Raw genomic sequence first — 26,700 nt, forward strand, 5'->3', positions numbered from 1 at the left:
GTGCTTTGTGGAATTTCCTCTTTCAAGTTTCAACTTCAATTATCCTCCATCTATTTCTTGTCCACATTAGCTGTCACCCTCAATCCCCACACCATTTTTCTTTTTCTTGAAATGAAGATAAAAATTGATAGTCCTAAAATCATCACAGGACCAATCTAGAGACTAGTTTTATCATTTAATTTTATATGATCTTGAATTTCCAAGAAAGATGTTGACATAGTAAGAAAGACAAAAGTACTTGAATTTTACTTCTACTTCTAGAAAGAACACAAAGAACAAGCCACTTGCAAAACAAGTTAGTTAACTTCTCAAACAATGAGGGAAACTCCATTGGAAAAAAAAGGTTTGAGTATAAACATCACATCTTTTATCATTAATTTTGTATTGTGAGACTACAAAAAATGTGATACAATATCAATTGTGAGAAAAGTGATGTCTATATCAAAGTGAGTCCAAACCTATTTTTATGAATCTGTGTATCATTATTCATATTAAAATGAGTCAGAACTTGGTTTTCACACTGTATATTATTCTTCATACAAAAGCACACGTGCATAAAAACCAGATTTATGTAAAGAAAACAAATCTGATCGAGGAACCTGAAAGCAAAATACGTATAATTTATTGATATATTGTAAATTGCAATACTCAGGTACAATAATAAACCAAGAAATTTCCCTGTACAATAAGAAAATTCCCCTTCCCATCAAAATATAAGTGGAACCAAAAAATTCTTCATATTTACATTTCAAATTTATAAATGAATATAGTAAGAGCAATAAGAGCTTGCAACCAAAGAAAAAAAAATACCCCAGCCCTTATGAAGAACTTAAGATCCCAGAACAGAACAAATAAATATAAAAAATACCTACTACTTGATGGCATAGGAACAGGTACACACAGATTCAAGAGCCTCAGTGAACAATGAAGAGAAACTGGTAAGTGCTTGGAAAACTCCAGGCAACCCTGTCTGCAGATTGTTGAGTGTCATTGCTCTTGTCACCTCCACAGCCTTTGAGTGCCTCAGCATTTCGTCTTCGACTCGCCTCTGGCATGTTGCAAGTTCCAATTTCTTCTCAGCTAGGGGGTCCCGTGCGTCCAGACCTTGTCCGTTGTCCGGTCCGGTATCAGGAAGACTAATGCCTACCATAGAATAAGAATTATAAAACTTCCTCTCCAAGGTTCTCACGGACGAAGACTTCTTCTCGAGTTCCTTGGAAGCGCTCTCGGTTCGCTTCTTGATCTTGAGCTCCTCGGATTGCTTGGTGTATATCACGTGGACAACGTGGATGAAGCTCTTGATGGCCTCAGATGCAACCGTGTCGGGGACACGTTCAAGGGCGAGCTTCCATTCATCAAAAAACATGTATGCATCGTTGGGTTCCCTGCTGATGCTGAGGTTGACATTATCATTATGGACTGGAACAAGGCTAAGCTTGAACCAGGCATGTAAGGAGACGATGAAGTCGCGCTGAAATTTTATAAGGCGACAGAAGCTGGAGTGCCAAGCCGACACAGCGGATTCAAGATCACGTGTCGCCTGTCTGTGCAGCTCAGAAGTTGAGTCGCCTCTGGAAGATCTGTTCACAAGGCCACGGACTTGCTGTACTATGTTGCTTTGAGTTTCATGGTGCTGGTGCATTGATCTCCACATGTACATGAATCTACATTCAACACATCATAATCATAAAAGCCCAAGACAGTAATTAGATAATGCAGTTTCATATATTTTGGAAAAATTGTCCATGCTAATCAATGATCTTGATTAGTTAAGCAATGAAGAAGAGTAACAGTAGGAAACTAGCAACAATAATTGTTTAATTCAACACATCATTCGTCATGAGTTGTATTATCTGAACATAGCAATCATCATACCCTATATTGACACATCATTCATAAACCATTTGATGGGGTGTAATGGTGGATGAGTGGTATGTTTTATAATGAAAGTTATGTACAGGACACATTTCTCTTATAGCATTACTACTGCTAACATATATCTAGCTCCATCAATAATTCAATTTTTGCTCAAGTGGGGACTAAAACTTAGGAGCCAAAATAACAGTTTGACAGCTACAAAAGGTGGGCCAAGGCTTGATTACAAGATGTAGGAGTAGTTGGACAGGTTGGTACAAAGAGGCACATGCAATTACGCAGAGCTGATTGATCAAATGTGTATCCGAACGATAAGCCATAAAGATTTCACCTACCACCAAAATATTTTATTGATCCACACCAGCATATGCACACTATATAAATGAGAGAAAAAAAGATAAGAAAATATATTTGAATAGTTCACAGTTAAACTTTTCCAAAGAGGTTTTGTTACGGTTCAAAGTCCTCAAATCCCTTTGATTATTAAGTCTCAAATGCAAAGTTCAAAAAAGATCACGCATTGATGATTTCTTTGTCCAATTTACTTGATTATATGAAAGTTCTCAGGACCTAATGACTCTTATCAAAGTTCATTTATTTATAGCAGTAACAATGGCAAGTTGTTATTAAGTATTAACACCATAGTTCCATATTGATTAGTGATTTCATGGCCTAATCAAGTAATCTTATCGATATATCTAAATATAAACAAAAGAAAACAATAAACAATTGCATAAGAGATATACATACCCATGACAAAGGTCAACAAGCTGAGGAACAAGATCAGAGTCCCTAAGGCCAATAATGGCGGTTGAGGTGGCAGTCACAGCCTGAGATGTGACAATAATTAGTGATTGCAACTTATTTATGGAAGTCTTGGTTTTGAATATCTTTGCTTCATCCTCTCCTTTGTATTCCTGACTCTGCAGCGCTGACAATTTCTTCTCATGATCAATCTTCCAACCTTCTCTAGCCTAAATTTCGAAAAAAATCAACATGGTCTGAGCTAAAATTAAATGCATAGACCAACCTGAATTCTGTTTGGTCAAAAGGTAAGGTAAGTTTGACACAGCATTTATGGGAAATTTCAAGCATTCACAACCAAATGAACCAATATTTGTTGGCACATACTTTTTTGCCTGCTTGTGTGTGTTCAAAGAAACCTGCCTCTTTTTGGCAAGTGAAAGAAAGATATTGCCTTCATTCATAAACAAGAAATAATTATGAGACCCAAAATGAATCATCCCATGTAAGACAAAGTTGAAGAAAGAGGCAAGTGCTGAAATTAACTTAATCTGTTAATGACTTCTTTTTCCTTCATATCTTTATTGTTGCTTTCCTTTGTACAAGCCTAGCCAGTTTATCTCACTAGGGAAAGAGTAAATGGGCGGGGTTATGTATATCATTCAATATATATATTGAACTCCCTTGGAAGCTAGGCAATATTACAGAAGATAACCACCACAAAAGAAAAGGTTACATGACCTTCAGTAATGTGATAATATGACCAAACCTTTAAGGAGTTTGTCCTATATCATCCATTCCACACAATAAAATACTAGCGTCACATAGCTAATATTTTACACAAGCAAATGGAAAAATGATTTATGAACTGTCATATCTTATAATATGATATCATTCAGCTCATCCATAATGGTTAATTATAGATAGTAAAAGTAGATTGCTATTTGCTAACTACAACAAATACACTCAAAATAGTTATACTCACTAAGGCTAAACACACCGTCCAAATCAGGATATTACCAGAACCACATGGGCAGAATAAAAGGCTGGTCCCATCAGGGGCTATTTTGGTAAAATCACATGGAAAAGAAGAAAAGAGGGCCTTTTTCTCACACACTAAACAGTCAAATACTGCGGTGACCTCACGCTACCAAAGTCCAAAAATTGTCTCCAAAAAGATTATTTAATTTTTAAAAAAGGAATAAGAACCACGTTCTTTTAAATGCCAAAAACACCCCCGGAAATTAAGCAAGACGGAAAATTATTTACCTTAACTTCCTCGTAGAGCTTCTTCTCCCAAGCCAGGAGTCGCTCCAGAGTGGAGCAGAGACTCTTCAGACCGCCTGGTTCAGCCAGCGAACCAGTGTCCAGCCGGTACTTAACTGCCAATGGTGGTTTTGAGGACCAAGTGGAGCTCAGGTTGCTTAATAAACTGCTTGAATGATACACAGTTTCTGCAACCAAAAATTGTAAAGATCAGAATAAATTCTCATAATCCCCGAATTCTTCATCTATAGTTTGGATGATGAGAAAAGCCAAAGTAACAATTTTTAGAATAATGGAGTGTTGCTTTCTCAGCAACCAAACACAAAACCATATAGAAGAACGAAAAAAAATGTTCTAATAATTAATCTTTTCACAACTAAAAAGGATTTTATATTTTTCGTTAGTCAAAAAAAAAAAAATCATCGAAACTGAATTGAACCTATATAACTTGAGCTATATTATCAGCAACCAAAAACAAAAATCCAAGAAAAAAGAATAAAAGTTGAGTCTCAATTGGTTAGTTGTTAGTCCTGAATTTTCCCGCACTTTCTCAGCAAACAATCACTCTGCTCTTCTTCAAAGCCTGAACCAATGAACTTAACCCCTTAAAGGTCCAAAAAACTCGGTAACCATACAAATGAAACAAATAAAAAGCGAAAATTAATTATTAAATTATCAAAACAAAGAAAGAAGAAGAAGAGAACATACTCCGCAATTGCTTGAAACTGCGATCGAGTTGTGCCTGACTGATCTGAAGCATCTCAGAGACCTGATCTCCGGCCACGGCAGCTTTGTCAAAGCTCTCTTTAATGGCTTCCACGATTTCCTTCAAGTCCTTATGCCGCACCACCATCTTCATCTCCATCATCTCCCCATACTTGCTCCTTGCATCATCCTCCTCCGCCACCGGTGCCGCCTTCTTCCCTGCCATCGGAGGAGGCGGCGTCACTGGATCTCCCACCACCGACGATCCTCTCATGGAAGACCCCCTCACTGACGATCCGAAATTCGACCTGCTCCTCTCAGACCTAGAATCCTCCTCCTCCTCCTCCTCCACCACTGCACCAACACGACCACCATGGCCGCCACCGTCATCGTCGGAGCTGGTAGTGGTGCTGTAATGATCCCCCCACTCGCTGCAATGAACTTCCTCCCTCTCAGTCTCAGCATAATCCTCAATCAGATGATGCTGCTTCTGAAACGACATCCCCTCTTTCTTAAACGACGCTTGTTTTCGAAACGACGCTTGTTCTCCGTGTTTGAAGAAATCATACTCCGATCTCTCATCATCATCCAACTGCTGACGCTGATGCTGATGCTGATGTTGATGCTGATGCTGATGCTGCTGTTGAAGATGATGATGATGGTGATTAGTATTAAAGTTCTGTTCAGAACGCGGTCCCGAATATTCTTCATCTTCATCTTCTTCTGAATAGTGTTCTTCGTCTTCTTCTTCTTCGGTGTCGATTTGTGAACACTGCTTCTTATTATTGGTGGTGTTGGTGCTGACGTGGCTTCTTTGATCGAAGTAATCAGAAGCAGGAGGAGGAGGTGGTGGTGGAGGAGGGTAAAAATTTTCCCAATTCCAAACAGAGGAAGCTTGAGAAGGAGTAGTTGAATAAGTAGAATACGCGGTTGGGAAGATATTCGAGTAGTTACTTCGAGGAGTATCGGAAGGACTCGAATCTGAAAGAATGTGAGGTAATTTCGGCGGTTTTCTACGGTTTTGACGGTTATAGTAGTTACGGTTATTATTGTTATTGTTGTGGTCGTGGTTTCTTGCTGTTTCGGTTTTGGTTTCGGGTATGGTAGGTGAAGGTGAAGGTGAAGGTATAAACAATGGTGGTAGTTGTTGTTGTTGTTGTTGTTGTGGTGGTGGTGGTGGTTGTTTTGGTTGTGGTGGTGGAGGGTGGAGGAAGACGGCGGGGGTGGTGTCGGAGACGGAGAGGGGTTCACCGGTGGCGAAGGTAGAGAGAGCGGAGCCGGTGAGGCGGAGGGAGCGGCAGTAGTCAGAATGGGCGGCGGCGAGGAGGTGGCGGGCGTAGACAGCCTCCTTCATGAAGCGGCGGCGGTCCTTGCAGCGGCGGACGGTGTCCTCATTGTCGAGCTTGGAGGCCGCGCAGCCCATGTGCGCGTGAAGGGATGTGCAAGACGGCGCGTGAAAGTAGAATCAGAATGAGAGTGGAGAAAGAGAAAAAGGAGAAGAGTGAAGAGGGGATAGAAATGTAGTGAGTGTTGGGAGTGTTGAGTACTTAAACTTCAACTCATCAACTGAGCTTCCCAACTGTGTAAGTGCCAATTTGCTTCTCTCCTTGCTTCTTTTTCTTTTTCTTTCTTTATGGCACATAATTCCTACTTGGAACATTTGGAACATTTTATTTTTAATATTGGAGTGGTAATAATATTTTTTTAATGTGGATTATTGGGATGTTATTTTTAATTGTAAAATCATATTAGAGAAGTGGAAATTGGACCGTTCGATTTATTAGAGATACAAAAATTGGACGGTCCAATTTCTAGAGGTACATAAATTTGACCGTTCTATTTGTATTAAAAAAATTGAGATATAGAAATCGTATCTCCGATTTATATATTTTCTACAATTTTAAAAAATATCAAATATTACAATATTAAAATATATCATTAAATATTTTTTAGAATTGATGTTTCATTATAAAAAGTATTTATTTATTTATTTATTTAATAAATCAATTATCTATTTGTTATGCATAAAAAGATGCTTTAGACCAAAATAAAAGTGAAAATGAATTACCATTAAATCATTGAATTTTATTTTTTAGACACATAAATTCCTAATTTTGCAATATTGTATACTATTTTATAGCAATAGTATGTACTTCTTCTACATTTATTTTTTATATTATTAATTTTATCATATTTTATCTACTTTATTTAATCATTAATATTATATTGTTTACATTTTATCCTATTACACTTAAATTTATAAATTATTATTGAAAATCGTATTATTTTTATAATTATTTGAAAATAATGCTCTCCAAAAATTAAAAAATGTTTCTCTTACAAATTACAAAAATAATATTACTTGTAACCATAAGGTTTACGATGGTCACAGATATACATATTATATTATAATATGAATATCCTTTTAAATATGAAGCCTTAGATCAATCAATTTTAGAAATGTGAGGTCTTCATGATTTACTGAAATATTGATGTCCAACTTTTCAATGAAACATTTTAAATGCACCCCTTTTTTCTTATATTGCTAAATACCAACTGTACTAAACGTACATTATGCAAAATAAACTATTAATTAATAAATTATTTATATAAAATATATATTAAAATATATAATTAATAATTTTTTATATTTATTTATATAAAATATATATCAACATATAAAATACATATTAAAAATATAAATATATAATAACTAATTTTTTATATTTATTTTAAACATTTTTGTTTAAAGATAAATAAACAAGAAGTTCAAATCACCTCAATTGAAAGTCAAGCTACCTACAAATTAAAATTTTTAGTGGGTTTGGTTGTTCTGGTGTGTTCTAAATTTTTTGAGGATGCTCTTAGGAATTTTGCTTTTTAGTTTATTGGTGTTTCTTCTAAAATTAAAAAATAAAAGTCAACGTGATATTTTAATTATATTATGATTTGATCCTTTAATTAATTTAGAACTTAATTCCTTTTTTCATTCACTTTAAGAACTTAATTCCTATTTTTTCATTCATTTTCTTAGAAATTGAAGAAAAAAAATTGAAAATTACTAGAATGGTTTCATATTATAATATAAACTAATCTTCAAATTTTTCAAGTTATTTTTATGCAGCATAATGAGTGATAAAATAGTTATTTAATTCTTATCATATAAAATCACTACTGAATACTATTGGCATTTTCTTTTCTTTTTATGATTTGTATCATTTGTTGGGTGTTCGTATACTGTGAATTTTCTTTCATGAAGATGCCGCTTTGTTTGGTGATAAAAGAGTAATGAACTAATGATGGTCCATGAGAAGCTAAGCAGATTTAAATGTATTTAACTGAATAATGTTTTCAATGCTTTAATCATGTATGTTCCATTGCTTTGTGTTGATTAAATTTTGAAACTAATTATGTGACTTTAATTTTTATTTTTTATTTTTTGTGGGATATATGAATTGATTAATACCCATCAGATCCATTGTGTCAGAGGCTGGTTGGCTTGCAATAAGGGAAAAAGTCAACTACACTAAATAATTTTCATAAAATCTTGCCATGTTTTATAGGTTTGAAAATCGTAGTTTGCCCTTTAAATTTTCATGAACCATCAACATTGAGATATAAGAAACTTAGGCCTTTATTATTTCAGTATAAAATACGAGAATATTTGATTATTTTAATGTTTTACACTGCTATAATGATAATATAAAGCGTCATTGATATTTTATAAAAAAATATTTATTTAATTATTAAAAGATAAAATATTATTGATATTTTATAAAAATTTACACAATATATAACACATAATTTATGTTATCTTTAAATAATTCATCGCTCATAATTCAATATATAAAAAAATTTCTAGCTTTGTAACCTTATCTGAATTATACTCTTACGTGTGAAATACTCAAACCCTTATTATGTGAGAATTGTTGTGTGATTATCATGAATAATGCTTGGCAAGCACATCTAAGTGATCTAACAAAAACACTAATACCTTTTTGGTTTGTTGAATGTGAATGAATAATGGTTCTAACAATATAACAACAAAAGATGCATTGCTGTTTGAAGCTGTAGAGTCCCACATGATCACACTATATGTATAAGGTGGTTGTGGATCGAACTTTCTGATCTCACATTTGTTATAAATGTTCAAGTTCAGGACAAAATAGTCTTGTTTAAAAGAAAACGACATCTATCCTAAGTTTCATTCCATATATAATATATTCAGAATTTTATTGTTTTCTAATGTTTTTTAGACCTTCTTTCCATCCTTTCTTTTGGACATATATTTAGACATTTAGTTAGGGTCACAAAAAGATTATTAGTAGTATGCATCGCTACTAATTAAATTAGTATGATATACACTATTTTAAACCGTGTTTAACGATTATTAGCACATTAAATCCTTCTTAGTTTTTAACATAAATATAGACGCAACACTATAAAAAAAAATTTAAATAAGTAACGAGCGACTGGGAGTTTTAATTTATCTTTTAATATATCTTCTTCTTTGAAAAGATAAGAAAATTTCAAAAATTCCTATTTTTTATTAAATTATTATTATTATTTATTAGAGGTTTGATAAGTATATGGGGTATCAATTATCTCGCAGAAAATTATTCTAATAGAGCATTTATACTTACAAAATCACCCTCCAAAAAATTATCCATCCACTACTAAAAAAATTATGTTTAGCGATTATTTATTTTATTTTTAGCAATAATAAAAAAAATTGCTAATATACTTAGTAATAATTAGATATTATCTATCTTATACAAAAAATTTTAACGACAATTATACAATTATCGATAAAAACCTTTTTAATGACTACAAAAAATATATAATGATCATTTAATATATAACAATAATAATAAATATATAATTATCATAGAATATAAATTAAATAAAATATATAATGACCATTATATTATTGCTACTAAAAATAATGGTTGTTGTAGTGATCTATAGAATAATGTTCGACCAAAAAAAAAACATGCATATTTTAAGAGTATCATATATATAGATATAGAAGAGAACCAAGTGAAACAAAAAAGAAGAATCGAAAATGGAAAATGGAGTGATAAAGACAGTTTGTAGCAGCCAGAGAAAAAAAAAGGGTGTGTGAAATCAGTTTATGAATAATTTTCCTTTGATTGCTTTCGGTTAATTAAGAAGCATATATAACTAAAATAAAAAAAATGTTACGTAAACCTTAAAAGTCATTAAAAGTAAATTATTAAATTAGTTATCATATATTTGTATATAAATATATATTATTTAATTTATTTTTAATATATATTTTATATAAATAATTAATTTAATAATTAATTTTTAGTGTTTATAATTTATACTTAATTAAACTCTGTATTAAATTATTCTTCTATTTTAATTCATAATAACAATAAAAAAATTTTGTGATCCACAAAATTCAACCCAAATAAATACTAAATTGAATTACAATTTTAGCCTGTGGAAAAATAGTTTAATACTCTGAAATATTTTGAGTAGGGATATTGTTGTATTGGTGGGTTCACTTTAACTTGTTGAATATATGATCTTTCTACTTTGCCCCCATTGTTAATTTATGAGAACTTTTATATCTTTTCTTCATTCACGAAAAGATGAAATACTTGTTGCTACACAAAGCATAGCAAGAAGATGGAATGAGCTAAGACTGAAATATTATAAGCTAAGCTAGCTAGCATCCATGAATATTCCACCAATAAGTGGAAACTTTTGTGGTAAAGAAAAGGATAGATAAAGTGAAAAAGAGTGAGAGAGATAGAGAGGGTGGTGCATGAAAGATTGAAAGGTAGACAATTCAAAACAATATAGTGATGAAAGAGCCTTTCATATCTATCTCTATGATCTTTCCTACTAATAAAATCTATTGCATCATATTCATATCCATAAGAACCTCCCACTTCAACACACACCACATGCACACGTCTTTTAATTTTAGTGTAAATCCTTATTAAGACTAATAATTAAAGTAAATTATATATAGAAGATTTTTTTTTACTTCAAAAATAATAAATTTACATCTTGTTATTATTTAAGATATAACTACTTATGAGTTTTCTATTAGTTTGAATTTTTAAAATAAATGATATTATGACATGATATTTAAATATATTTTGAAAATTTAGAAATTTTTTTTTTGGGGACTAGAAAATTTAGAATTTAATCATGCATTATTGACTCTTAAAATAAATAACATAAGATACATAAAAAAATTATGTAAATTTTACGAAAATCCAGAAGATATATGAGATATGCCTCCGTCAATTTTATTAAGTCCTTTTTTTAATAGAGAAAAAATGAAATAATTGTCTAATAAAAAATTATATTAATATTAAGGGACAAAGTCGTTTGATGAGAGGAAAATTCAAAATTGTCACGCACAAATTTTGTTAAAACTTATTATTTGTCCTTGTATTTTTGTCAAATAAGAATACACTTTAAAGTTTACTCTCAAAATATATATTGAAAAACAAAAATATTATTTAAATGTTAAAATTATTCATCATATATTTATATATAAATATATATATTATTTAATTTATTTTTAACATATATTTTTGTATTTTATATATATTTTATACTAATAACTAATTTTAATAATTAATTTTAATGTATATGTAATATGGTTGTTTTATAATTAAATTGGAGAATAAAATTAAAGAAATAAGGTTAACTCTTAATTTGTGTATTGCGTAAACTAATTAATAAAGGGAACCTTTTATTTCATGCATGTTTGCTTTGGACTTTCCAAAACGTGCATGGAACCCCACATTGCTTTGCTCACTTTGAAGAGTATCCAATTCTCTTCGCAAAAGCATATTGACGATTCTATCAAAATATTCTTTATCGTCACCTTTTTTTTTTTTTTTTATCTATTATAACTTTAAAAGGTCAATTTTCCATCTCATCCTTTTGAAAAATTTCACCCCTCCCTTGTTTTCTTTCTCAGCAGAATCATGCTTAATTTGGATATGTATAATATATTAATATGCAATCTAAGAATTGGATCTTTTCCACGACAGAATAAGTGGCACTATTATGTTGTTAATTAATTATTATCTAATCAAACCAAGAAAGATAATAAAGAAAATATACTTTTTGGATAGCAAAATAATTTGACGGGGACAAAAATCATTTCTTAAATTTAGAATTACTGTTGTTAAAATATTAAAATGAAATGATGAGCCAGCTTCATTCTAATACTATTTCAAGCGTGATTCCACATATACACCTAACTTTTTTATTATTGATGAAAATGATAACAAATTTATTAACAATAAGTCAACATTTTTATCGGGTTATATATATATATATATAAAAGGGCCATGCTAAATCATAAATCTGATGAATTACTACTATTATTTCTATACCTATGTATATTGTCTAAAAACTATTTATACAATTATCTTATTTTTTCATTTTTATAATTTTTAGAACAATAAATAATTGAGTTAAATACTATATATGTCAAAATTAAATTACATATAATTAGAGTATGCATTCGTTTTACAAAATATCCACTTATTCATGAATGTATCTGAGTTAGTTATTGGAAAAGAATCAAATTACTAAGGAAGTTGACAAAGATGGAAAAAAAATCATCTAAAATAGAATGTTACTAAAGTAATAAAGTAAAATATTAATTACTATTGAATTTATTTTTTATATTGTGTGCGTTTTATTATCTTAATTTAGAAGTTATTAAACTTTTACTTTTTTCATTTTATCAATTTTTTTTTTATTTTATTTTAGAAGAGTTTGATCTGAAAAAGATTATATATGGGAATGGATGTAAATTAAAATGAGAGAAAAAGACAAATAGATCTTTAACATTTTGACCCGTAGATATTTATATCTTTGAAGATTTAAAAATACATTTAAGTCTCTGACTTTTTCAAAATATGGACATATCAATATACATTGAGTCTAATTTGTCCCATTTTAAAAACTCTCTCAGACTCTCACGTGTGCATTCGTATATCGGCTAGACCAGTACTAGGAAATCATGTTTGATTTTTTCGTTGACTCTACCAAACTCAAGTAAACAGAGGGATCGATGTGTCTAGATTTTGAGAAGGTTAGGGACTTAAATGTATTTTCAAATCATTAGAAATTTAAATGTCCGTGGACCAAAAAGTCAAGAACCTATTTGTCATTTTCTCTTAAAATAAAAAATATTAAAAAATTAGTAGAATTTATTATTTTTTTACTATTATTTTTAGCTATTAGTCCAATTTTTTTAGTTTAGTAATCTAATAACATATTTTTAACCTATATTTTTAAATATTAATAACTAACTACTAATAAAAAATAATAAATTATATTAACCAAATTTAATGGAATTATAAATGGATAATGGATTATATATTCAAAACCAAAAGCCTAAACACAAGGGATTAAATGTGTGTGTGAGTGCGTAATGTACATAAGTTTGTGATGTCTAGGATTAAAAATTGTCCAATTCATCCCAAAAAAAAATAATAAAGAGGGTAAGAAAATGTGGTGCATCAATGAGCTAAGCATATGGTGTACTTTGTTGAGACATGGTCACAATGTTGAGTAAGCAAAGCATTATTGATGCTTAACCACCACACAGCACACAAGACTCATCCACTTATCTTCATATGTATCCATATATGCTCTATCTACCAACCGCACCTTCAAGAACTAATTAATTACCATACAAATTAATAATTATTACTTCAACATAAAGTTAGATGCTTATTAATTATTTCTTATATTCTGAGTATATATCAACTTTATATGACACATAAAAAGACTAATTTTGATATATAATTCATATAAAAATAAGAGAAAGTCTAAAGGTGAGTAGATTTTATAATTTTTAGTCATTAATTAATTATTAATAATATTTTTAATAGTGTAAAATAATTCATTTTTTTATAGTTAAGTGCTGGCTAAAATTTAATAAAAGTGTTAGCCTTAGCACTCTTCTAAAAATAAAACTAGCTATAACTATTCACTGAAATATAATGTGCTAGTATTAAGAAAAGAAAAAGAAAAATAGTGGGTGTGATTTTCATCTAATTATATATTGCTAGGAATTAAAGTTCTTTTATAAAGTCCAAACAATGTTATCATTAAGAATATATTAAGTACTCCTATCTATATTGATGAATTTTTTTTGGTGACTTATTATATATTTGATGAAATTAAAGTACATATATAAGATTTCATAGGCATTTAATTTATTAAATAAAGTATTGTATAAATTAAAACCTTTTCATCTGTGATTAATATTTTATAATATATATATATATATATATATATATATATATATATATATATATACAAGGCTCAAAGTTTTTGGGCTCCATGTACAATGAAAAATCTGTGCACAATATACGACCATGCACCTACCTGTATATCTTTTCATTTTAAGAATCCACAATTAGCATATAACCCCAAAATAAAATCCAAAATCAACATATGACGCCAATAAGTATATATAAAAATGCGGTTAACAAAATTTTGATTATATTTTAAGTCCATGGCTACATTCGTGGCCAAAATGTTGTATATTATATATCTAGTGGCACAGATTCTATTTAATAAAAAATTAAATTAAATTAAATTAAATGGTTCTGTATGTTGAGCTTAATTAAAAAAGAAAAAAAAAAAAGAATCACATGCATATTAACCCTTAACGTAATTGGTATATTAAGTTATTAACCTACCGAGATCGATCCGTTATTTTGTATGTATGCATGTCAACGTTCATTAGATAATCCATCTTTGACACCATAATGTTATTCATTATTCATAGAAATAATTTAGTGAAGATTCAACCTAACTCTTGTTATTTTTACGAAGGATAAGATATTTTTTTGTTTAAATTAAAAAAAAATATTTCGGTTTTTAATTTTTTTATTTTAAAATAATATAATTTTTTTATTAAAAAATTTGTGAGAGTTTTAAACTTTTACCTTTTTTTTAAGAAAATTGTTTACTTAACACTTTTTTTTAAATAATATAATCAATTATGACCATTATTACCACCACCTTTTTTATACTCATTATTATCACTTCTACTTCTATTATTTTTATTGTGTAACTATATTTTATCACCATCGTTAATTTTTCTATTGTCATCATCACCAATACAAATATTATCAACATTAATGTTATCTTATTTCATTTTTTGTTCGATGCTATTTTTTCTTTAAAAGGTTTTAGTACTGCAATTATTTTTTTCTATGACATTATTTTCAACAATAATCTTTTTCCATTTAACCACCACCGATTAAAAAATTTTTCAAAAATAAACTTATTAATATGGGTTAAGTACTTTTTTCGAGCCTAAGTTTTGAGGCTAAAATTAAAATCGTCCCCAATATTTTTTGTTATTAAAATCATCATCAACGTTATAAAATGTTATAAAATCGTCATTTTTTCTTCCCCATCCCCTTCCTTATACCCCTCTCTTCAAAACTCCAACCCCAATTCTTCTTCTCTCTCTTTTCGCCGCCCTACTATTTCTGCCCCTGCCTCCTTCTCCACCTTTTTCTCCTTCTCCATCACCAACCTCAACCCTTCCTCCTTTGGCATTGGCCACGCCTTCCTCAGCCACCCACGACGACCATTTTCTCGACAAGCTCGACCCCTCCTTATCCCTCAACGACAACTATGGGCATCAACTTTAATGGCCTCGTTTCAGCTCTGGCCACCGATTTGGGTCTCTTACTCTAGTGATTTCAGTTTTGGCCGCCGCCATCACGTCGTTCTCCATCACCATCGTTCCTATTCTCAACCACAGCTGCGACAACGCCAACAGCAGTAGCTTCCCACACGTCGTTCTTCCTCTTTTCCTCAACCGCGACGGCAACGGATGGCAGCAACACCACCCCCTCTTTTGAGTTCTCTATTTCTATCTTCGTTCTTCCTTTTTTTAATTTTTGAAGAACATAAACATCATTTGTTTTTTTAAATTTTTTAAATTTCTGTTGTTTTGCTGTTTTGGATCTAAAAATTAAAATTGTGGTTGATAATTATTGAATTATTATTTAATCTGAATTTTTTGTTGATTTATTTTGTAGATGCTGCTGTTAATTTATTTTGGGACTATTGTTGTTGCTGAAAAAAAAAGTGTTGTGAGTAACGAGTAAGTGATAATAATTTAGGATGATGAACGGATAATAGAGAGAAAGAAGGTGTGTTGGTTATGATGGCAGTGATGATGATTATGGCGGCAATGGTGATGGTGGTGAGGAAACAGAGAGGGAGGAGGTGTGAAGCGATGATGATGATGTGAAGTTAATGGTGAGGGTTTAGAGATTTTTTTATTATTTTTGTTTAAAGGTAAAATTGTCCAAAAAATATTGTTTATGGACAAAAAGACAATTTTATAACATTTTATAACGTTGAGGATGATTTTAATAACGAAAAAAGGTCGGAGACGATTTTTATTTTGGTCTCAGACCTTAGAGACGAAAAAAGTACTTAACCCTATTTATAATTTGTGGAAGTTTAAAATCTTCACAAATTACAAATAAAATTTTCATAAAATTATTTTTCGTTACTATTTAACAAATTTTTTAACCAAAAAATTGTATTATTCTAAAATAAGAAAATTGAAAATCAAAATATCCTTTTTTTTTCTCATAAAAATAGACAAATACCGAATTGAATCTTTACATAAATAACTTCTTTGTAGAATGGGGCAGAGTTTGGTACCTTTTTCTGGGTCAGATGTTCGAAGGACAATGGACAAATAATTTTTTACTAGACCAAGAATTTATTTACTATGTAATAAAAAATGAGTTAATAGTCATTTTCATCCCTAAAAGATACCTCGATATCCATTTTCGTCCCCAAAAGTTAAAATTAATCAAAAGCGTCATCGAAAGATACCTGACTTGATTACGTTCGTCCTTCCGTTATCTCCGCAGCTGAGATGGCAAACGTCCGTAGCCCGTTAACTGCCAAGGTGGCAGAGAACCAAAACAACGTCATTTTGGTAGAATGTGCTACTGGCATTGAAACGTTGCCGTTTTGTCTTCAGGAGAGGGATTCAAACTTTTTTCATGATTTCTGACTTATTCTGTGAATATCCACACCTAGATGAGAGTGTTACTGAAGTGGTAAGTTTCCGAATTTCGATCTCCAAACAACTGTTCATCAATGGATTCCTTCTCCCAGAAACCTAAACCCAGAAACTCTTTCTACCCAGAAGTAATCGATTCCAACCCCGAAACCAATTCGTCCTTCCAAAAATCTAATCATCAACAGCAGAGTTCTATCTACCCTTCCCTTGACGTTGATGACCTCAGCGACCTTGTCCAAACCCTATTTCCCCGAAATGACACTGGAAGCAGCGATGGCAGTGTTCCTTCGCCGTCTGCTCCATCGGCCCCTACCGAGGAGGTACTCATCAGGATTCCCGGCACCATCCTCAACCTCATCGACACCCACTACAGTGTCGAGCTCACTTCCGGCGACTTCTCCATCATCCGCCTCCAGCAGGGTGACAGCTCCGTCGCCGTTTACGCCCGCGTTGCCGACGAGATCCAATGGCCCTTCGCCAAGGACGAAACTGCCGTCAAGGTCGACGACTCTCACTACTTTTTCTCCTTCCGACCCCCCAAGGGCTCCGAATCCGATTCCGATTCCGACGAAGAAGATCAGCGTAGCCGCGGAAAAGATAAGAGCGGTTCCGATCTGCTGAGCTATGGGTTGATGATTGCGTCGAAGGGGCAAGAGGGATTGCTGAGGGAGCTAGACGCGGTTTTGCAGAGCTGTAGCAATTTCTCGGTGCAGAAGGTTTCTGAGAGTTCGAAGAAAAAAGGGGAGGTTCTAGATGGTTCATTGGCGAAGGAGACTTCGCCAAAGGATTTAGATTCGGCGAAGAAGAAGATGTTGGAGGAGTGGAGCGCTGTGTATTGGACCACGCTGGCCCCAAATGTGGAGGATTATAATGGAACCGCGGCGAGGATGATTGCGGCGGGTTCCTGGCACATGTCTTTGGTGTGGGGATGTGACTGTGGAGAGGTTGAAATGGGGGAACGAGGTTATGAAGAAGAGGATGAGCCCTCGCTCGCAGGCTCAAGTTAGCTCTCTGCGAAAGACAGAGCGATGGTTGATATGAGACAGGTAAGGCATTGCAACGTTTGTATCCCTCTTCCGAAGATAAAACGGCGACGTTTCAATGTCAGTAGCGCATTCTACCAAAACGACGTCGTTTTGGTTCTCTGCCACCTTGGCAATTAACGGGCTACGTAAGCGGACGTTTGCCATCTCAGCTACGGAGATAACAGAAGGACGAACGTGATCAAGTCAGGTATCTTTCGAGGATGTTTTTGATTAATTTTGACTTTCGGAGATAAAAATAGATATCGAGGTATCTTTTAGGGGCGAAAATGACTATTAACTCAAAAAATGTTAGTGCAAATTATTCAGGTGACTATCGCATGAAAATGTCACTATGTAAAAAATCTAATTGATAATTATCAATTGATTTAATATATTTAATTAAACTTTTTAATATAAAATATATATTAATCTTTTTAATTATTTTCATATGAGTTTATATATATATATATATATATATATATATATATATATATATATATATATATATATTTTGTTTACTTTGATAGTGTAGATGTAAATAATAAATAAATGTCGCCGCATTAATCATTACAATTGCGCAAACAACACATAATAGAATTAGAACCAAATTAAAGGAACAATTGTTATTCATAATATTCAATGTAATGGGTAACATATAATAAGACCGAGATAGATATACTTGCTAGTTGCTACTTTAACTACTACCTATACATAGTAACTCTAACTCTGCTTTATTCCATGGATAACAATTCTTATGTCTTAAGATAAGGTTATAAAATTGTTAACATCACTAAAATGACATTCATGACACTGCATGATGATCGAGGGAGAATAGTTTTCAATCCCTTTTAGACAACAATACTTTAAGAATATTTGCTATAACTTTCTTTTCGCAAAAGAATTGCACGCATTGAGTTTCTTTTTTCTTTTTTTTTTGGGACAGAATTGATGAACTTAAACCTAGCAAAAACTATTATATAATCTTTATTTTCTAATATTTTAGGGTCACCCATACTTGTTAGCAAAATCTAACTATTATAAATGTTCGAAAGCTGCATTAAATTTGAATTACTTTAAGTATATTAATTAATCTTATATTAAAATGTCAAACCAACTCATTATATATTATTTGCTAACTACTATTAGAAATAATGAAAATTCCACAATTTTATATCAAATAATTATAATAATGGAGTCAACACAATTTTTCATATAAAATAATTAAATATTCGGTAGTGCTATTTAAAATTTTTTTTATACTTTTAAGTTTTAAGAGATAAAATTTACGTCAAATTTATACTACATATTGAACTTTTTTTTCTCTCTTAAAATGTAGATATTCAAAAATTAAAATAACACCTTTTTATATATAGGCTAATTTTTTTGGTTATGAAATCTAGTTTGGTGTAATGCCTAGTTATGGAAATTAATAGTGTTTTACACTATTGTAACAGCAGTTAGTTGACGAAAAGAAATCGGACGGTCCAATTTTTTGGAGGTGAGAAGGGACAAAAAGTGGACCATCCGATTTGTGTTCGGCAGACGTTTTACTTGCATAGAAATTAGACTCGTTGATTTTATATATGGAGTGTTCAATTTTTTTTGTCCAAAAAAATCGGACCCAACGATTTCTAGTGTGCAGGACAAAATGTTTGTTGGACCATGAAATTGGACCCACCGATTTCTCGCAAAAAACATTTTTTGGTGGGACGTGCCACTAATCGGATTGTCTGATTTTAGTTTTCATAAAAAATTGAACCATCAAGAAAGCGCAATCCGATTTCAGTTTTATATATACCAACTCCATAATCGAGCTGTCCACTTTATCTTCTTCTTCTCACACTCTTCTCTTCAAATCTCTGAAGCTCGTCTCTGTGCTTTCCCTTTTTCTCTATTATCATGGATGATAGAGTGATGTTAAAAGTGTATTATTATGATCAAATTTTATTACAAACATCTAAAGGAGTGAAATTTGTGTGTGAAAATTCATTAGATATTATAATTCCATTCACACCGTTATTTGAAGATTTAAAATGTGTGATTTGTGAGAAGATGAATTCTCAAATATCTAGGAGAGTGTCATGTATTCTATACAGATATCCTATATTTGTATTTGGTGGGTTCGCTCAATTTCAAACGAAATACATGACCGATGAAGCGAGCATGCAAGAAATGTTTTCAGTGTATCTTGAAAGTCGGTCCCAAATATCATTCATCGAACTGTATATTGAGTTCGAGCAGTCTGCAGCAGACCGAGATATTTTATTGGAAGATTACAACAGTGATAGCGAGGAAGGGTTTGAAAGTAACTATGAGGTCGTTGATTCGGGTGAAGATAAAGATCAAGCTGACGATACTATGGTGGCAGATGTGGCGGATGTGGCAAATACACTAACAAACCAGCAACCATTTGAGGGGCCGACTTTCATGCGGTCATTGGATTTGGAGGCCATGCATGCACCGCAGTTTCCTCAATATATAAATGCAGATATGTAGTAATTTTGAATTATGATTTATACATAGGTTTTGGGTTTGAGACAAATATTTAAGACAATGGTAAATAGGTAAAATATAGCATATAATTAGTAATTGTTTAGTTTTTAATTATCAAGTAAACATGTATGTCGAGGAATTTAGTATTTCGCATTCTTGTGTGATTATTTGTTTATTAAATAGCATTTGATGATCTAGTTGATTAATTTATTAACTTTTGCATGATTTATTCTTGATTTACGGATCATAGGTTTATTAATGAGACACGTATTTAAGAATTATTTATGGAAATATAAATTTTGTGGCGTGATTGCAGCAGAGGTATTGTTGTGACGGATGATGAATTTACTGTGTGAATGAAATTTAGTTCTAGGGAGGCAGTAATTAAGGCGATGAAAGATTATATCATCCGTAGAGGTATAGATTATCGGGTGCATGAGTCAGAACCAATGACATTCTATGCTAAATGTACCTAGTATGGCGCAAGTTGTGATTAGCTGATCAGGGTTAGCAAGATATCCAGAAAGTCCTGTTGGGAGATAAGGAGGTACAATGGTAGTCACACCTGTACTAGGGCCACCATTTCTCAAGATCATTCGAAGCTAGATTTCAACACAATTGCAAAAGCAATAAAACCATTGGTAGAAGTTGACCCATCTATAAAGATGAAGTCAGTGATTGCTGAAGTACAATCGATGTTTAACTACACCATAAGTTATCCTAAAGCATGGTTGACAAAACAGAAGGCAGTGGAGTCAATTTTTGGAGGTTGGGAAGCTTCGTACGAAGCTTTTCCCATATGGTTTGAGGCTATGTGTCACAAGGAGCTATCAGCAATCATTCATTTTGAAACAATGCCTACGTACCAGGGAGATGACTTGGTTCCTAATATTCGTGTACTACACTGAGTCTTCTGGAGTTATTACCCTTGTATTAGAGCATTTAGACATTGCAAACCAATAGTACAGGTAGATGAACTCATTTGTATGAAAAATATAAGGGTTGTTTGTTGGTTGCAGTTTCACAAGATGGCAATAATAATATCGTGCCTATTACATTTGTGATAGTAGAGGGAGAGACATCTGAGGCTTGGTACTTTTTTCTTAGTAACTTGTGACAACATGTGGTGACACGTGATGGTGTGGGCCTTATATCCGATTGGCATGAATCCATCAGGTCAGCTATTGCTCATAGTAATGGATCTTAGTCTCCTCCCAGAATTTTCCACATGTTTTGTATTAGACACATAAAGTCCAACTTCTTGAGGAAGTTCAAGGCTCTGTATCTGCAGAAGCTTATCGTCATCATTGGTATCATAGTTACTATTATAGTTATTCTTAAACCTAGTTATTAATTATGAATATTGTTTATAGTTGGTCTTTTTTTATTGACAGGATATTTGAGGGCGGTTCGCGAGTACGACATACATTATCAACGTTTACGCAAGTGGGGTGAGACTTATACCAACTGGTTGGATCGGATTTCACGTGAGCAGTATGCTTTGTCATTTGATGGGGGATATAGGTGGGGTCATATAACCACTAATCTAGTGGAATGCATCAACTCAGTACTGAAAGGGATGCAGAATCTTCCAGTCACTGCACTTGTTAAGGCAATATTTTACAGGCTTAATGAATTGTTCACCTGAAAAAGAGCCGAGATTGAGGCTCATATTAATGCAGGACATGTGTTCTCTGAGCTTGTGACCTCCAAATTGCATGCGAATCAGCGGACAGCGGATAAAATCCAAGTTAGCTGCTTTGACAGACATAATGAGGTATTCGAAGTGCATAAGTGTCCCAGTGGGGTTGAGTATGCAGTGGACCTACGTCGATAATGATGTGACTTGGTGAATTCTAGGTAGATCGGCTTCCGTGTCGATATATGTTTGCTTATTGTGCAAATCAGCGGCTAGATTGGTAACTGTATGTTCATGATGTTTACAAAATGGATCAAGTTCGTAGAGTATACAGAGCTAGGTTTAGGCCACTAGAAAATTCCACAACATGGCCTGTTTATCATGGACCTCGATTCGTAGGTAATCCGTTCCTCAGACGGGTATCCAAAGGTCGGCCAAGGATGACCCGTTTCTTGAATGAGATGGACACTCGGATGTTGCGTGGTCCTGGGCGATGTAAGCAATGCGGGGTCGAAGGCCACAGCCGTAGCAGATATCGTCAACGTGGTGGTGCAAGTGCAGGTCCGGCCAACTAAATTGTATGATCCCAACAAAGTTACGGATTAACGGCAGAAACTTCTAGTGCACCCTTACCCCAGACTTATCTCCAAACATAATGGTCCCAAACAATAACATTATGTGACATTTCACATACCTCTGAATGTGAATATCATCAGTCAACACTAAACGATCTTTCAGTCTTCGAAACCACATCAACTTGATGAAGCTTCCTCTATACCCTGTCTTCTTAGGTGCAACACCAAACTGATCCAAGCATTCAGCCTCTAACGCCTCATAACTACTGAGTGTCGGTCCTGTAACTGGCAGACCATTCGTCGGAAGACCAAGAATTATTGCTACGTTCTCTAGCGTCACAGCACACTCACCAACTGAAAAATAGAATGTGTGAGTCTCATGGCGTCATCTCTCGATCAAAACATTAACTAATGCCGACTGACATTGGACAATTCTAATATGAGAAACGTGATAAATGCCAATCTCCCATAAATGTCTCTCCACAATTTGATTGTACAAATTCGGCGGTATATAGTGGTCACATTGCGACATCCGTGAACCCTACAAAATATAGCCATAGACCACATTAAACAAATATAACCTTATTTAATTAACAAAACAAATTTAACAGAATTAAATTTTTATTATCACTTAACTAATAAAATATAATCATGTTAACAACTATATTATTAACTATTCAAAATACACTAACTCCATTTTACAAAAAATTCACATCTATATTTTTTTTCAATCTAATAATTATTAAGTCTTAAACGAATCTTGAATATAAATCTAATTATTTTTAGATACATTAAAATTATATATTCTAATGTCTAAAACCAAATTATTTTATAATAATAGCTCTTATTCCTTATTTTCTATTTATATAGCACTAATAATACATTAATTAAGTAACTATTATATTCTATTCTAATATTTACACTTCTAATATAATAAACAATCTCAAATAACTATTCTATTCTATTCTAACAACACATATTAATAAATCATTAATCCTTTATTGAATATCTATATTATACTCATAATAAAAATAATTAACTCAATTATTTTTATGTATCTTCTATATTATACTCATAATAATTATTTTATTATCATACCTAGATCTCAATAAAAATTATGACTACAATAAATTTATTACTAAAAATTAATACTAATTAATTTATTTATTATCACATGTATAATTTTAATACAAATTATTACTATATTAATAACAAATTATAATAATTAATTTATTATCACACGTATAATCTTAATAAAAATTATTACTATAATAAATTTATTAATAACAATTAATATTAATTATTTTATTATCATACCTACACATTTTAATAAAAATTATTACTACAATCTATTAATAACAATAATTAATTTATTATCATATATCCATAAATTTTAATAAAAATTATTATTATACTAATCTCTAACATTATCACTATAATTTATTACTACCAATTTCTAAAATTATCACTATTATTTTAATTAAATTAAAATATTTAAAAATTATTACTACACTAATCTCTAACATTATCACTATAATAAATTACTAATCTCTAACATTATAACTATTATTTTAATTAAATCAAAATATTTAAAAATAAAAACTTACGTAATTAGGATGACCAAGATAATTAGTAATGTGGGGTTTCGGAAGATTGACGTTTTTTATTCTCCTTCTTCTTGGCATTGTTAAAGGCTAGTGATCCAATTTTTTTTTCTTTAAAGATCCGATTTCATTTCATCAATGGAGAGTAGTGAAAGTGGGGTTAGAGAATGAAGGTTGGAACAAAAGTGAAAGGAGGGGCTGTATATTTAGATGGGAGTGTATACAAGCAAGAATGGCTCGGATCTCGGGTGCATGCATGTTTGACGTGTGGTTGGGGCTGCAAATCAGACGGTCTGATTTGTGTATTGTCCAACCTCTAATTAGACCGTTCGATTACTGTACTTTAAATCGAACCATTCAATTATTGTACTTTAAATTGGTTCTTGATCACAGCCGTCACATCCGCGTGAAACTCTCTATACTCTTATAATTCAGTTATACTTCATATTTCTCTCGATATCAAAAATAAAAAAAGTGCATATTATATATATAATATGAGTGTGTGTGAATGTTTTTTTTTTTTTTTTTTTTTGTGGCGGGGCAGCACAGAATTTCAGAGATAATGATGCAAACTGCTCAATTCTAAAATGGCAGAAGGTGGGCCCTTCCTTTGTTTCAAGCCTCCTTCAAGGTCCATGTTTCTGATTATTGGGACTAATCAAATTCTAAAAGAAACAGAATTTTCTAATAGTAGGGCCAGTGCATCCACTAGTTTAGTTACACCATACGTCTTATCATAGTTCATATGTGCTTGACCAAAAAAAAAGTAGCAATTAATTGGTTATGCATTCATTGATTTGAGTTAGTAGTGACACTGAAAATAAAATTTAAAAAAATTAAGAGAGCTTTATCCTATGGTAAAACACTAGTGAATTTCAAATTTTGGTGGGCGCATGTATATAAGTCCAAGAGTTTAATTTTGATGTATTGATAGAGTATAGTGTTTTATATAAAATTATTTTATATTAACAATATATTAAAATTTTCATGAAATAACCACATGTTGCACCCACACTTTGAGGTTTTATCAAACCTCATCTCAGTTTCAGTTGGGGTTCGAGTGCAGCTTGTTTAAGAGGCAATATGATTACCACTTGGTCTAGGCCTCCGCTAACTATTAATATACGTTTAAATAGAGATTAAATTCGTGGTAGATTAGTCATTAATATGCCAAACAAAAAGATACCATAAAAAAAGGAAAAAAAACTCATGTTATAACTTTTAAGTTTTTTTCCTTTATATTGTTGTGACTTGTGACTGTGTTTGAAGTTAAATCAAATCTGTGGTCTAAACAATATCATCAAACAAAAAATGAGCATTCAAAACACAATTTAATTGGATTTAGTGTGTGTTTGGATTTCAGTTTGTAAATGGGAGTTTGCATAAAATTGATTTTGCAAACTTGATTTTGATGAAAAGCGAGTTTGTGTTAAAGTGATTTATATTTGGTAATCTTTTATCAAAATGGATTATAGTAAAGTAAATATTGTTTGGATTACACTACTCAAAATTACTTTTAGATAAAGAATTACTAAAATAGACACCAAATTAAATAAATTTTTTATATTATTCTATCATTTTAATTTATTTATTTAAATAAATATTATTAATTAATTTTATAATAAAATTAATATTTACTTACTAAAATAAAAATAATATATAAAAATTGACAAAATATATTTTTATATCAAAAGCAAAAATAATATATGAAAAATATATATCAAAATATACTTTATTAAATTATATTACTTATAATTTTTTTAATACTCTTAGTACTTTTTTATTTAATACTATTTTAAACTATAAATTTTAATTATTCATAACTTGATTCTTAGTTATAATTAATTTTTTATTTATTTTATTTTTTTTAGTGAGATCAATAATTTATATTATAACAAAATTATAATAATAAATTAATATACAAGAATTACACTTACAAATTTTAACAAAGCCAAACAAAAATATTTTTTATACAAAATCAAAAGTAAAAATTCAATAAAAAATATAATTATATATTTAAAATATTTGAATACTAAAAGGACTACAAGCAAAGAAGTAAATGGTAGAATTGATAAAACAAAATAAATCCAATCCTAACGTGATTATCTAAACGCAGAAGCTACAATTTCTAGCTTCTTATAAACGCACGTTAAGAACCTAAAATCACGTTGGCGTTTAAAGAAAAAAAAGCATCCAAACAAAAAGAGGAAGCGTTCAATGCACTCAAACGTGCTTCTCTTTCTTCTAATGCAAAACCAATCTTTCTTCTAATGCAAAACCAAACACACCCTTAGTCATTCCCTCAGTTGTCTTTCAAACACACTTCGCTTGTCTTTAGTCTTAAACATACCTTGTCATTTGTTATATTTTCTAAACCTTCCACACTGACCACACAAAGCCTACAAATATCTCCAGAATTGAACAGTGTAACACACTGTCAAATGCAGTCTTATGCAACTTAACAATGCTTCACTATTGACAATAACGGTTTTCATGTTTTCCTTCTTTCTTAACTTGCCATCTGCTAAATCTTAATACACTGAAACCTCTGAGCAAAACTGACCATAAATTTTCAGAACCTCTTCCAATTCTCTCTCTCACAGACACAGCTTGTTTAAGTTTTGAACAACACAACAGAACAAATAAAGCAACTCTTTTCATCAGACAAAGTACATTGACCAGTGAT

At 31.6% G+C, this 26,700-nt stretch overlaps 1 protein-coding gene and 1 pseudogene across 1 annotated transcript; one reads left to right on the top strand and one right to left on the bottom strand.

Moving 5' to 3' along the window:
- Positions 1-628: 628 nt before the first annotated feature.
- On the bottom strand, positions 629-6,193 carry LOC130973995 (nitrate regulatory gene2 protein-like). The gene is made up of 4 exons (XM_057898695.1): positions 4,594-6,193; positions 3,889-4,073; positions 2,626-2,849; positions 629-1,664 (listed from the first exon to the last, which is right to left on the bottom strand). Exons 1-4 carry the CDS (start codon positions 6,011-6,013, stop codon positions 872-874), a joined length of 2,622 nt encoding a protein of 873 aa, XP_057754678.1. The 5' UTR covers positions 6,014-6,193; the 3' UTR covers positions 629-871.
- Positions 6,194-16,528: 10,335 nt separating this feature from the next.
- On the top strand, positions 16,529-17,719 carry LOC130975778 (protein EARLY-RESPONSIVE TO DEHYDRATION 7, chloroplastic-like; annotated as a pseudogene).
- Positions 17,720-26,700: the final 8,981 nt, after the last annotated feature.

This window comes from Arachis stenosperma, chromosome 4 (assembly GCF_014773155.1).
Source record: "Arachis stenosperma cultivar V10309 chromosome 4, arast.V10309.gnm1.PFL2, whole genome shotgun sequence".
Classification (NCBI taxonomy): Eukaryota; Viridiplantae; Streptophyta; class Magnoliopsida; order Fabales; family Fabaceae; genus Arachis; species Arachis stenosperma.

Excerpts from the sequence above, each read along its gene's own strand:
- LOC130973995 (XM_057898695.1), bottom strand. The coding sequence starts at position 6,013 with ATGGGCTGCGCGGCCTCCAAGCTCGACAATGAGGACACCGTCCGCCGC. Across the intron at positions 4,074-4,593 it reads CAGTTTCAAGCAATTGCGGA|AAACTGTGTATCATTCAAGC; the intron begins GTATGTTCTCTT and ends TTTTGGTTGCAG. Across the intron at positions 2,850-3,888 it reads AGCTCTACGAGGAAGTTAAG|GCTAGAGAAGGTTGGAAGAT; the intron begins GTAAATAATTTT and ends TTCGAAATTTAG.